General features: G+C 53.0%; 1 protein-coding gene across 4 annotated transcripts; it reads right to left on the bottom strand.

The window, feature by feature from the left end:
- Positions 1–760: 760 nt before the first annotated feature.
- Positions 761–10650, bottom strand: ALAD (aminolevulinate dehydratase). Of its 4 annotated transcripts, none has more exons than XM_059925382.1 (12): positions 10512–10647; positions 5131–5318; positions 4126–4176; positions 3564–3660; positions 3058–3193; positions 2868–2951; positions 2679–2767; positions 2404–2459; positions 2229–2316; positions 2054–2140; positions 1559–1688; positions 761–913 (listed from the first exon to the last, which is right to left on the bottom strand). In XM_059925382.1, the coding sequence occupies exons 2-12, from the start codon at positions 5241–5243 to the stop codon at positions 855–857; spliced, it is 990 nt and encodes a 329-aa protein (XP_059781365.1). In that variant the 5' UTR covers positions 5244–5318; positions 10512–10647; the 3' UTR covers positions 761–854. The 4 variants fall into 4 exon arrangements, with proteins under 4 accessions (XP_059781365.1, XP_059781363.1, XP_059781362.1 ...); XM_059925380.1 differs by lacking the exon at positions 761–913 and adding an exon at positions 975–1133 and having other exon boundaries at positions 5131–5354; positions 10512–10650; XM_059925379.1 differs by lacking the exon at positions 761–913 and adding an exon at positions 977–1133 and having other exon boundaries at positions 10512–10650.
- Positions 10651–12308: the final 1658 nt, after the last annotated feature.

The following is a 12308-nucleotide window of genomic DNA, read 5'->3' on the forward strand; positions in this document are numbered from 1 at the left end:
CCTTATTTGTCTGTTTTTTTGTTGTTTTCTGTCACCCCTGTTCTCCTTGTATAGATTCCACTCAGAGACAAGCCGAGGTCTGTCCTGCTATACCCCCAGGACCCAGCATTGTGTGTGGGCACAAAGCAGACCTTCTCAAAAAATACCTCTTCAATAAAAATCCTTTTTGGTGGTGGCATCTCCAACAGTCAGGAACTCTCTCTTTGCTTCTGAATTTCGATCCTTACGCAGCGTTCCTGCTTGTTAATGAATAATTCTTTTCTGCTCGTTAATGAGTAATTCTTCTCTGGGTTTATGGCTCAGAGAACAACAGGAGATCTCAGGCAGCCTGGCAACCACTGGCCTGTGTGGGAATCGCCTTCCAGTGGAAGTGCAGCAAATCTCAACTCTAAACCCGGGGTGTCAATCTAAGCCTCAGTCCCAGTGTGCCCAGCTCTGCTGCCAGAGGCCTCGAGCTTTCCAGAGCTTTTGAGGGTCCAAGATTCAACTGCCCTCCTTTTCCGTTAATGCTTCAAGCCTTTCTCCCAGGCCCCACTGAGCCAAGGTCCATGATTCCTGGTGGCTTTCAAGCTGAAGCCACCCCAGAGGAAGGAGCTGGGGTGGCAGAGGTGAGCCTCAGGGTTGACCCAGGGGAGGGGTAGGGAAGCCTGGGAGAGCCCATGAGGATGTGGCTGTGAGTGGGAAGATTTGGCACGTTGGCAGAACCCACCCAGGGCTTCTGGGCGCCTGCCAGCGCGTAAGCAGGAAGAGGGCACGAGCACACAGTTCTAAAAGCATCGTTTACTTTGGTTTTCACTTCTCCAAGGCTCAGGAATTAAAAAGTTCTAGTTCTTGGGTCTTGCACACTTTCTCCATCACTCCTTCAGCCACTGCAATAGCTGAGGCGTGTAGTAGGTGATGATGATGTCGGCACCTGTGTTGGGAGAGAAGCGGGAAGCAGGGGAAGGGCAGGGCATCAGCTCGGGGCATACCTTCTGGGAGATGAGGGCCGGGGGTGGGAAGAAGGCTACCATGAAGAGGCACAGCCCACGGGTGTCACAACCTAAGACTGAGTTCAGTTCCGGTGAGTCCTAGCTCTGTACGTTGGGTAAGGCATTTTCTCCTTCTGGGCCTCAGTTTGCCAATGTATAAAACTGCACAGTGGGGGAAACAGGTGAGCTGTGAGTTCCCTCCCAACACTGTATGCTCAACCAACAAAACCAGCTCCCATTTATGAAGTGACAAGCATACGCCAATTACACGTAGCATCTCATTTAATCCTCTTGACAACCACGCACCAGCTATCTTGTCCCTAGTTCATAGACAAGGACACAGAAGTTAGAGAAGTGGCTTGGCCAAGGTCTCAAAACCAAAAAATAATAGAGGGCTCTGCGTGCTTCACTGTTCCACATTCTGTCCTGCGGTTTCATGTCTCTTCCCCAGCCTGTCAGTTTAGATCTCTGGCATTTCCAGGCATGAGACTCCAGGCTGTCTCATGACTTTATTTCCCTGTCTGGGCAAAGTGCCTATCATCAGTCCCTGCAGCACATGTCAAAAACTCCCACCCCTGCTTGCTCACCTGCTCTGCGGAAGGCAGTCATGACCTCCAGTACAGCAGCCTTGAGATCAAACGCTCCGGCCTGGGCTCCATGCCACAGCATGGCAAACTCTCCAGAAACGTGGTACACGGCAAGAGGGAGCTCAGGGTGCTGCGGAGAAGCAGCGGGGGGCAGGCAGGTTGAAGTGGGAGGTGGGCACGCCTCTGGGAGTATCCCTTCCTCCCTGCTCAATGTGTGACCATATTGAGCCCCAAGCCCTGAGTCACTGCTGCTGCCGGCCTGGCCCATCCTCGAGCTGTTAAAGCAGAGCTGTTCAAAGGCTCCTGCGAGCCCTGGCGCAGAGGCCCACAGTGGTTCCCCGGGCGGGACGGGAAGGGTGGGGGGTGCTGGGGATTCCTGTTCCCCGGGCAGATTGCTCAACTCCGAGATTCTGCAGTCCCTCGATCAAAGGGCCCAGAATCTGTGGACACACTCTCATCTCCCCGAGCCCCCTCTGGCCTCTGCCCGGTGCTCACCTTGTTCTTTACCTCCCGCACGATGTCCAGGTAGGGCATTCCTGGCTTCACCATGAGCATGTCAGCGCCTTCCCGTACATCCCGGTCCTAAGGGATGAGTTATGGTGTGGGCAGTGCCTGGGAGGCAAGGTGACAGGGGGACAGGCCGGGTGGGGCTGGAGCTCTGGTCACTCACCACCGCGCGGAGGGCCAGGCCTCGTGCTCCGGGCGGCAGCTGGTAGCAGCGGCGATCACCAAAAGCTGGGCTCGACTGAGCTGCGTCCCTGAGAAGTAGAGACACCAGGGTGGGCTCCAGCTTTGGGTTAACGGGTCAGGGATTCAACAGCAGACCCCTGGCCATCCCCACTCACCGGAAAGGTCCATAGAAACAGGAAGCGAATTTGGCACTATAGCTCATCACTGATACCTACGGGCAGATAATAGGGGTCTCGGCTCAGCCAGCCCTCCAGATGTCCCAGGGTGAAGTGACAGGGAGAGAAAGGACCCAGGCCGGAAATAGAGGCCTGTGTCCTAGTCCCACTGGAGCTCTGGGCCTTGCTTTCTCTGTGTGAGGTGCAGACACGGGGGCAGATCCGGTCCAGGCTCTCTTACCTCCCCACGTGCTGCCTGCACCCCCCACCCCTACCCTGTTGCCAAATCCATGTGCCATCAGAGCCTCCTTGATGGCTTCCACGCGTCCGTCCATCATGTCCGACGGGGCCACCACCTGACATCCTAAAGGGCAGAGGGTGGCCTTCAGAACTCTGGGACCCTCCTATCCACCCTGCCACCTCCCTGACCCGGGGGTGCCCATCCCTGCTGGTGGCTCACTCACCTGCCTTGGCATAGGCCAGCGCCACCTCTGCCAGCCGCTGGCGGCTCTCCTCAGCTTGGAACGACCCATTCTCACTCAGAAGCCCTGCAGGACAGACAGCTGGGTTTGGGGAGCATCCCGGGCCTTGGCCCGTCTCCACCGCAGTGGGAGTGCTGGTGGCAGCAGGGCTGGTGGAAGGAGGGAAGCTCACCGCAGTGACCGTGGGAGGTGTAGGGGCACAGGCACACGTCGCAGGCCACCAGGAGGCCGGGGAAGTTCTTGCGCAACAGACGGATGGCCTCGATAGCCGGGGAGTCCTCGGAGTCTGCCGCAGAGCCCCGCTCATCCTAGGGACAGGGGAAGGACAAAGCGGAACGACAAAGTCACACGAAGCCTTTGGGAGGCACAGTGGCCAGCCACCAGGGCACAGCCCCGGCCCTCTCCTTTATCACCACGACCGCCCCTGGACGAGGAGGCACGGGGAGGACCGTTCCCATTTTGCAGAGGGAAACCTGACTTGCCCATTCAGAGCTGCAGCCCTACTTAGCTTCCCGATCCTACATGGCTGCTGTTTCAAGGGCAGGGGCTGTGTCCGTTCACTGGTGGCCCCAGGGCCAGCACAAGGCTGGAGCGAGTGTGTGGTCAGTGTGGAACCTCAGCTTATCCTCACCCAGCCTCCCCCTCCCCTTCCCTCTGACCCCTCCTCTGATTTGTCACCTTGGGAACTCTGCTGGGGACGCCGAAGACTAGGACACAGCGCAGGCCCTCCTCCACCAGGGGCTTCAGCATCTCTTCCAGCCGGTTCACACCATACCTGCATGGAGGGGCTGAAGTGAGGCAGGTCCCAGGCTAGGGTCCCCCCACCCCTCTGGCCTGTGCCTCTGTTAAGAGTCAAGGTGCACATGGCACCAGGAGGGCTCAAGCCTCACAGTACACGGAGGGGCAGGAATGCACCCACCAAACAGATGGGAAAACCGAGGCCCCACGTAGCAGAGCTATGGGATTCAGCTGTGGAAGGCCCCTTCAAGGTTCTGTTATTGAACTCCCATCTGAAGTTCAGCGTTCCTCTGCTGCGGCGCCTCTGGTGACAGGTAGCTCATTACTGCCCGAGGCTGCCTCTTTTGTTGTGGAACAACTCTGCCCCCCGAGACAGTCCTTCTGCGCTGAAGTCAGCCTCTCTGGATCTTCTACCTCCTGGGTCTGCTTCTGCTTCCTGGCACCTCCACCTGTGAAATTGCTCCCTCCATCATAACCCTGCCCTCCCCACTCCGTCTCCTACCTGGCCACTCCTGGGAGGCTGGCGATAGGCTGTTTGTCATCAGGAACATCCCTGCAAGAGCGGGGGATGGGCTATGGATTGGTAGCTGTGGGAAGGGCCAGTGGTGAGGGGGTGACTGGGAGGGATGGTTGGGAAACTGGGAAGGAATATGGAGGTGGAGATGGTGGGAGGAAGATGGGATCCAGTGTCTGGTTCCCCTGCCTGGCCAAGCCCAGGGCCTGAAATAATAATAGGAACAACAAGAATAACAGTGACAACAAGCAACTGTACTCAAAGAACAGTACTCCTAGGAAGGAGTCAAGTGGTTAAGAACTTGGACACTGAGATCAGAAGGTCCTTGCTTGCTATCCCAGCCACTTACTGACTGGGCGACCTTGGCCAAATGGTACTCTTTGAGCCTCAGGGCCTTCATCTGTATCCTGGGTCGATTCATTCATTCATTCAACAAATATTTATTGAGCACTTATTATGTGTCAGGTACTGTTCTAGGCTCCGGCAACACAACAGTGAACAAAACAGACAAAAATCCCTGCCCTCGTGGAGATGACATTCTAAGGGATAATATCCGTATTCTTCTCATGTGAATACTGTCAGGGTGGAATGAGATAATATACATAGGTGCTTAGCATACCAGTACCCGGGACACAGTAAGCCCTCAATAGGTATCAGCTGTGCTATCGTGACTCATCATGACTGCCACCTCTGACATGTACGTAGTACTTTACAGCCAACAAAACATCGTCTCGGCTTCTGTCTTGTTGCAAAAACTCAGGATGACAGGCAAGGGTTATTTTTATTTTCCAAATGGGAAGACTGTATTCTCTTCAAGGTTTGTTTTTCTCTTAATGGCTGTCCTTAACCCAGCAGGCCACGTCCAATACATCGAGCTCCAAGCTGACAGCCCACTTTATCCCCGCAACACAGACACCTGCTCTGTTCACATGCATGCACACACACTCAACCCACCCCCTGCCGATTAGAGACCTGGCTCATTTGGGGACTCACGTGACAAAGATGGGGTAGATGAGGCTGGAGGCACTGAGGCTGGCGGTGGTTGCCTGCCAGGTCCGAAGTAGTGGGTGGAAGTAGCCGCTGTGCAGGACCGACTGGGGCTGCATGGTGGGCAGGGGGGACACAGGGCAGCTGGGTGGCTGGAACTGAGGGTTCCTGGGGGGTCTGCCTCGTGCTCAGCTCTGTGAGGGCGACGAGAGGCGTGTGAGACGTGGTCCCTGGAACCGGGAGGTAGTCACATACCCGCAGGCTTTTCCAGATTCCTGCTTCCCCTGTTCTCTACCCCAGTGCTACTCCTAGTGGGGTTCACCAATCCCTGCCGGTGTGCACCAAGATAAGTAGACACTTTCATGAAACTTCAGAAACTTTCAGAAAGTTTTCAGAAACTTCCAGAGCAAGTTGAATCTAATAATATAAAATCTGGGTTTATATTTTATTTGGTCTCTTTTTTTAAAACAACATGTCTCTAATAATTCATTTTCATTGCATTTTATCAAAGAATCAGTCTGGGATGGACTGGACTTTACTATGAGAAGCCCTGATCTAGCCACCACTTAAACTTTGCCTATTCCATGAACAATGTCCATGGCCATGGCAGAAATTTTAGAAAAGTACAGATAAGCAAAAAGAGAAAAATTTCCTGTAATTCTACCTCTAGGGGAAAACACTGTTAACCCCTTGGTACACGGACACACACTTAAGAGGATTAAATCGAACCGTGCCGACAGACAGACAGACAGACACGCCTGTGGAGTGGCCATGGAGGCTGTCTTTTTCCGCCCGCCTCCTGCTGCTCCCCAAGCACACTCAGGTGCGGCTCACCCTCTTTCCCTAGGAGGCTGGTGCTCTTTCCACAACTTCCCCATCCCCAAATCCTACCAGGTTCTCCACCAGGCGGCCCCTCCTTCCCTCTCCCTTGCAGCATCTCTTCTTGCCCAGATCACAGTCTCTCTCATATACCAGTTCTCTGTGGCCTTATCTTATCTCGTCCCAGTAGGTGGAGCTTCTGCAGGGCAGGGTCCACACTTAGTTCATGTTTGCCTCCTGCACAGCACTCTGCCACACAGTAAATATATTTACCCACACGAAGTACAAGACAATATGCCCTAAATGCCAAATAAGGGGTGTAAGACAGAAGGAAGCTGGGGCATTAACGTTTGTTTCTTGAGCACCTACTATGTGCCAGGCCACGCTGGGCACTCGCACACGATTTCTCATCCAGTTGGCACCGCAGTCCCAGGGGGTCGGGCTGACTGAGCGCATCTCGGAGAGGCCGAGCCTACCATGAAGGAACCATGACTTCCAATGTGAGTTAGGAGGTCAGAAGCTTGTTGGAAGAAGACAGGACTAGAACTCGGTTTTGCAGGATGAGTGGGTTCGGCTCGGCAGAGGGAAAGGGGAGAATGTTCCCTCCGGAGGGGAAAGAAGGGGCCAGGAGGACGGGCTGCGGACTGCTCTGAGGACTGAAGAGGCAATCGAGGATGTGTGTTTGGAGGGGAGGGGCGGCCAGACTGAGGACAGGGAAGATTTCTGAGCAGGGGGCAGGGCAGGGGCCTGCTCAGAGCCTGGCTTTAGGAAGATAATTCTTGCAGCCTGAGCAGAGCTGACTAGAAGCAGAGGAGGACAGAGGCTGTGGGGCGAGAGGGGTGGGGAGGAGGGGCCATCCTAAGGCAGCCAAGAGGCAGTCTCTTGGGGCGGATGCGCTAGCTTGCTTGACCTGGAGGGCAGCGGAGACAGGGACAGGCAGGAAGAGGGCGGTGGGGAGCCGAGCCTGGAGAGAGAGGAGGTGGAGAGCTCCGTTTTAGACGCTTCCTTTTGGAGGTGCCTAACAGCCAAGTAGGGGGAAAACAAAGAGCCACCAATCTCTCCTTGTATGAATGGGACCTCAAGGCCCAGAGAGGGGCAGGGACTTACCCACGGCTGCACACTCTCTGGGTCTGGTTGGGGGGTCCTTTAGTACACTGATGATGCCTTCCCCTCCCCCTGCCCTCCAGCCTCCCAGGCCCCTTGGCTCCCTCCCAACTAGCTCAGGGGCCTGTTTCATCTGATCCTCCTCCTTGGCGGGGTTGGGGTTATCAGGAGCCACAGAGGATCCACTCCACCACCACACCCCTGGGCCAGCCACAACATCTGACACAGGGGCAAGCCAGGCCTCCCCAAAGATGTCCCAACCCCCATATGAACAATCATTTAGCAGATACAAAGTCCTGAGTGCCCATTTTGTACAAGATTTTGCTCTTAGGTCTGCTAAGGATTAGCCCAGCTCCGAGAGGTTAAGTCACTTGCCCAAGACCACACAGCTAGTGACTGAGCCAGAATTTGAGTTTGTTGTAGACAATGAGTGCAGGGTTTTACCTACCATACCCCATACTACTGATAAACACTTGATTCAGTAGGCCTTGCTCTACCTATGCTATCTCTGCCTTGGAGAGATGGAGGGTATCAGAGAAAAATATACTGAGTGTATGTTGTGTGCTGGGCACTGCACTAGGTACTTTACACATATATATTATCCCATTTAATTGCAGAGAATTGTTCTAACTTTTAGTGATAAGGAGATGGAGGCTCAGAGAGGTTAACTGACTTGCTCAATGTCATTCTGCAGAGTCACATCATATTTTGAAGGCAGGTCTTTAGGTCTCTAACTCACTTTCCAGAGAACCTTTATAGCAGCAGGCCCCCAGCTTCTGGAATCCAAAGCTGCATTCCACTGGCTTCAACCCCACATCTACTTTAGAAGGCTGAGGAAGCAAATGCCTTCTGCTTATCAGAAGCAAAAGGGCAGGGCTGCCTAGAGGCCTTGCAGTCCAATTCACCCAGAGGAGACTGCGGGTTAGAGAGTGGTGAGGGGGAGGCCTTACTAGGGCAGTTCCACTTTTATCTGTTTTTTTTTTTAAATTTTAGGATTCAGCGAGAGATTTGAGAAATGGGTATTAGTGCTGAAAAAAATTAAAAAGTTGAAAATCACCAACCCTGTTTAATCGTTTACCTTCTGCGGCGGAAAGTAGGGTGCAGAAAGGAGACAGGAGTTGTTTGACATCCACAGCGAGTCAGGTACAAAGCTGGGCTTGACCATGGGTCTCCTGGCTTCTACTCAAGGGCCTGTTACCTGCCCCACAAGTAGTCATTCTGTTACATACGTGCTTAATAAACAAACATCTGTTTTTTGTTGTTGTTGTTTGTTTGTTTTGCTGCACCACGTGTCACCTTAGTTCCCCGAACAGGGATCGAACCCGTGCCCACTGCAGTGGAAGCGTGGAGTCTTAACCACTGGACCGCCAGGGAAGCCCCAATAAACAAAGATCTGTGCAGTAGAACAACAGCCCCTGAGCAACAGAGGTGCTTCTCTGTTTGCAGAGCCAAATCCAGGTGGAGGTTTTGCTTTGCCAAAAGTCCCTGAAAAATTGGAAGATTTTCACATACTTGGAAGGGGCACTTCTCCCAAATCAAGGGAGCCTGTAAGCCACAGCTTAAATCCTGTGACACCACACTGAAGACAAGGGCAAGTCACCATGGGATGCAGAACAGGTTAGCTTAACTGGAAGGCTGTAGCAGGCAGTGTAGAAAGAGTAATGTTTCAGGGTCAAACAGTCCCAGGTCTGCTCTGTGCTCTGTGTATGACTTTGGGCAAGGTTGCAGAATCTTCATTTCGTAATCTATGAAATGGGAATGATACTATCAAACTTGCAAAGCTGCAGAGAAGATCAGAGATAGTGAAGAGGTACATGCCTGGCACAGTAGCCACTCAGTAAATATGCAGCTACTTTTACTATCATTAGGAGTAGAAGTGGGCTGACTAGACCTCCTGGAGTGGATCACAGCTGTGCCCTCTGCACCACACCCAGAAGGGAGAACTTTCACTCAAACCTGGATGGGCCACAGGGTCTCCCAGGATATCTGAAGTGGGGTCCTTGCCTTCCAGCAGCTTATGTGGTGAAGGAGAAATAGTCACCATACAGATGCTACAGTAGAGGGGTGGACTATATGCTATAGGAGGGACCTGTGTCTCTTGGAATCAAGGATGGACGGCTTCATGGAACAGGCAACACTGAGGGATAAGTAAAATTTCAGATTGTTTGTGAAAGTATCTCCTTCCTTGGAAGGTAACTTCTTCAACTTGGGAGTAACCTAAGTTGGGCCCTGAGAACTACCACCCGGAGGGGCTGAGAAGAGATGCAGGGCCTGATCCCCCCATGCTGTGCTCCACTGAGGATTCCAGAGGCTGTGGTCTTGGCACAGAGGGTTGTGAGCTGCTGCCAGCGATGACAGGCTCTGCCACTAGCAGGGGAGGGCCAGCTAGGTAGAAGGTGGCCAGGGCTGAGAAATCCAAACCCCCAGAAGGGCCCAGGACAGCAGCTGTCAGGCAGTTCTGAAAAGGAGCCGACTGGCTACCTGTTTATTCAAACTGCATTTCCTGAATATCTACTCTGGGCCTGCCCCAGTGCTAGGAACAGGGATGAAAGAGAAGAAGGAGACCCAGGCCTTGACTTGGCTTTGAAGAGCCCAAATCTCCTCTGGAGCTAAAAGGAGAATCAGCCAGTTCCACAAATTCCTAGAACACACTGATTAAGAGGTTCCTTAAAGCTTGCTGACTACATCATTGAAATGATGGTGATACTGGGCTGACACTGGTCCAAGATCGTGCAGGGGGTCAGTGGCAGATCTCGGGCTAGAATCCAGGTCTCCAGCAGAGAAGTCCTCAATTTCCACCATTACTCATTGATACTTTAAGTACAGATTTCAAAGCTGCTTATCAGCAGAGCTGGACTCCTGGAGAGCTCCGGGTGAAGGGGGTGAGGAAGGAAAGAGGCAGAACGGTGACTCTGGACCTGGCTGCAGTTGGCAGCATGAGGGTTACGGGTGTGGGTTTTGGAGTCTGTAGATGTGGGTTCAAATCCTGAGTCTGTCACCTTCCAGCTGTCTGACCTCAGAATCCTCATCTGGTAAATAAGGACTTGAACAGACCTCAATGGGCTGTTGTAAGACTGAATGGGCCAATGCATGTAACTTATGTACAATCCTAGCACAGAGCGGCTGTTATTGTTTGCACCTCCCTCCCCCATCCTGCGAGGCACCTCGGGCTCTCCACTGATGGAGACTACCCAAGCGGTCTCCAAGGGAATGGACCCCAGACAGGAGACTCGGAGCCCAGACCCGGGTCCCCAAGGGCAACGGCCACGCAGAGACCTCAACCTCGCTGCAGCAGGACATTCTACCTCTAAGAGCCTAAATAGGAGTCCCAGAGTCACTCCGTCCTCGGCTGCACCGCCAGCGCTTGTGGATTACAGCAGAGTCTGGGTCTGGGGACACAAGACTTTGATGCCACAGCCCCTGCCTCCAAGTCCGCCATCTCCCCGGGTCCAGTCCCCACTCACCTGCCTCCCTAAGGAATCTGAGACGCCACTCCCGCCACCGCTGCCGCGCGCTCTGGTCTCCCAAGTCCCACGTGGGGGCGGGGCGGCTCTCCCGGAAGCAGCTGCCTCTCTCACAGCCCGCCCCCTACCGCATGCAGGCCTCGCCCCCTGTGGGCACTTGGCCTGAGGTCGGCTCCGGCCGAGACCACGCCCACTCACGTCAGTAGGCCTTGCCAATCGGGTGTGCCGAAAGGCTGGAGGGCCCGCCCCTCCCTACGCTGAGGTTCGCTCCTGAGCTGCGGAAGTCCCGGGGGAGCCCACTTGGGGGCGCAGGAGCGGCGCGGCAAGGGTGCTGCGTGTGAACCGACCTCGAAGGTGGTTAGAGGCCTGAGGTTTTCTTTATAGCCCCTCTTTTCCCAGCCTAGCGCATACTTGGCACTAGTTGTTTTTTTAAAAAAAAATTGGGTTTTTTTTTTTTTTTTAACTTTCGGGTTTTATTTATTTATTTATTTATGGCTGTGTTGGGTCTTCGTTTCTGTGAGAAGGCTTTCTCTAGTTGTGGCAAGTGGGGGCCACTCTTTTATCGCAGCCTCTCTTGTTGCGGAGCACAGGCTCCAGAAGCGCAGGCTCAGTAGTTGTGGCTCACGGGCCCAGTTGCTCCGCGGCATGTGGGATCTTCCCAGACCAGGACTCGAACCCGTGTCCCTTGCATTGGTAGGCAGATTCTTAACCACTGCGCCACCAGGGAAGCCCGCACTAGTTGTTTATTGAAAGAATAATTAGATGTCAAGGACATTAAAACAACACCATAGTGCCTAACACAATAACTAAGTCCATTTTTGCGGACTGAGCATTTTAAAGTTGTTGAGTTCAGCACCAGGCTGCCCTCCAAGTTTTCAGAGAAAATTTATTTCAGCGTAATTTCTCAGGGCTTACTTACTCTGTGCCATAGTTTGGGAGATGTGATGTGAAAGACATGGGCACTTTGGAAAGGCTCCAAGTCTGACAGGGGAATCAGCCCTGTCTATCTATTATGGGTACAATGAGAGATTTGACCAAAAGTCTGGGGGGGAAAGATGGGGCAGGAGGGATCTGGTGAGGCTTATGGGGCTTGGGTGAACTGGTAGCATCAGATGAGTGAAATAGGGGTCAGGATCAATACCCTAGCAAATTAACTCCTTTTTTTTCCCCCCTAAATATTTACTTATTTATTCATTTGGCTGTGCCGGGTCTTAGTTGCTGCACGCGGGATTTTTAGTTGCAGCATGCGGGATCTTTAGTTGCGGCATGCGGGATCTAGTTCCCTGACCACGGACTGAACCCGTGACCAGGGATCGAACCCATGACCAGGGATCGAACCCGGGCCCCCTGCATTGGGAGTGTGAGTCTTAACCGCTGGACCACCAGGGAAGTCCCAGGAAATGCTTTGTGAAAGTGAGAGGAGGGTTATTGAAAAGTCGACTTTGAACTGTGAAGGATGTCAGAGGGTTGTATTACACTTATTCTCAGATTTTATTTCTCAAAATCTGTACCCCAAGCCTGTTTTATACCTCTTTATATTCCAAGTCTAAGAGGCAGAGAGGCTTAATGCTGGGAAAATATGACACTGCTTAGTTCCCAGCTGCTAGAGTTCTGATCTGTGTTCCAATAAGGAAGGTGGTGGAAAGAAAGTAATGCTTTTTTGTGCATTAAAGAGTTAGGGACAGTACCATACATTTTACATTCACTTATCTAATTTTGATGACAACTATGTTACTATCCTCATTTTATAGATTGGGAAAACAATTGCCAGGAGATTAATTTGCCCCGTGCCACACT

This window comes from Balaenoptera ricei, chromosome 6 (genome assembly GCF_028023285.1).
Source record: "Balaenoptera ricei isolate mBalRic1 chromosome 6, mBalRic1.hap2, whole genome shotgun sequence".
Classification (NCBI taxonomy): Eukaryota; Metazoa; Chordata; class Mammalia; order Artiodactyla; family Balaenopteridae; genus Balaenoptera; species Balaenoptera ricei.

Coding starts and splice junctions, on each gene's coding strand:
- ALAD (XM_059925380.1), bottom strand. CDS start 5,243: ATGCAGCCCCAGTCGGTCCTGCACAGCGGCTACTTCCACCCACTACTT. Junction 4,177..5,130: donor ATCTACCCCATCTTTGTCAC/GTGAGTCCCCAA, acceptor CCGCTCTTGCAG/GGATGTTCCTGATGACAAAC. Junction 2,952..3,057: donor CACCTCCCACGGTCACTGCG/GTGAGCTTCCCT, acceptor TCTGTCCTGCAG/GGCTTCTGAGTGAGAATGGG.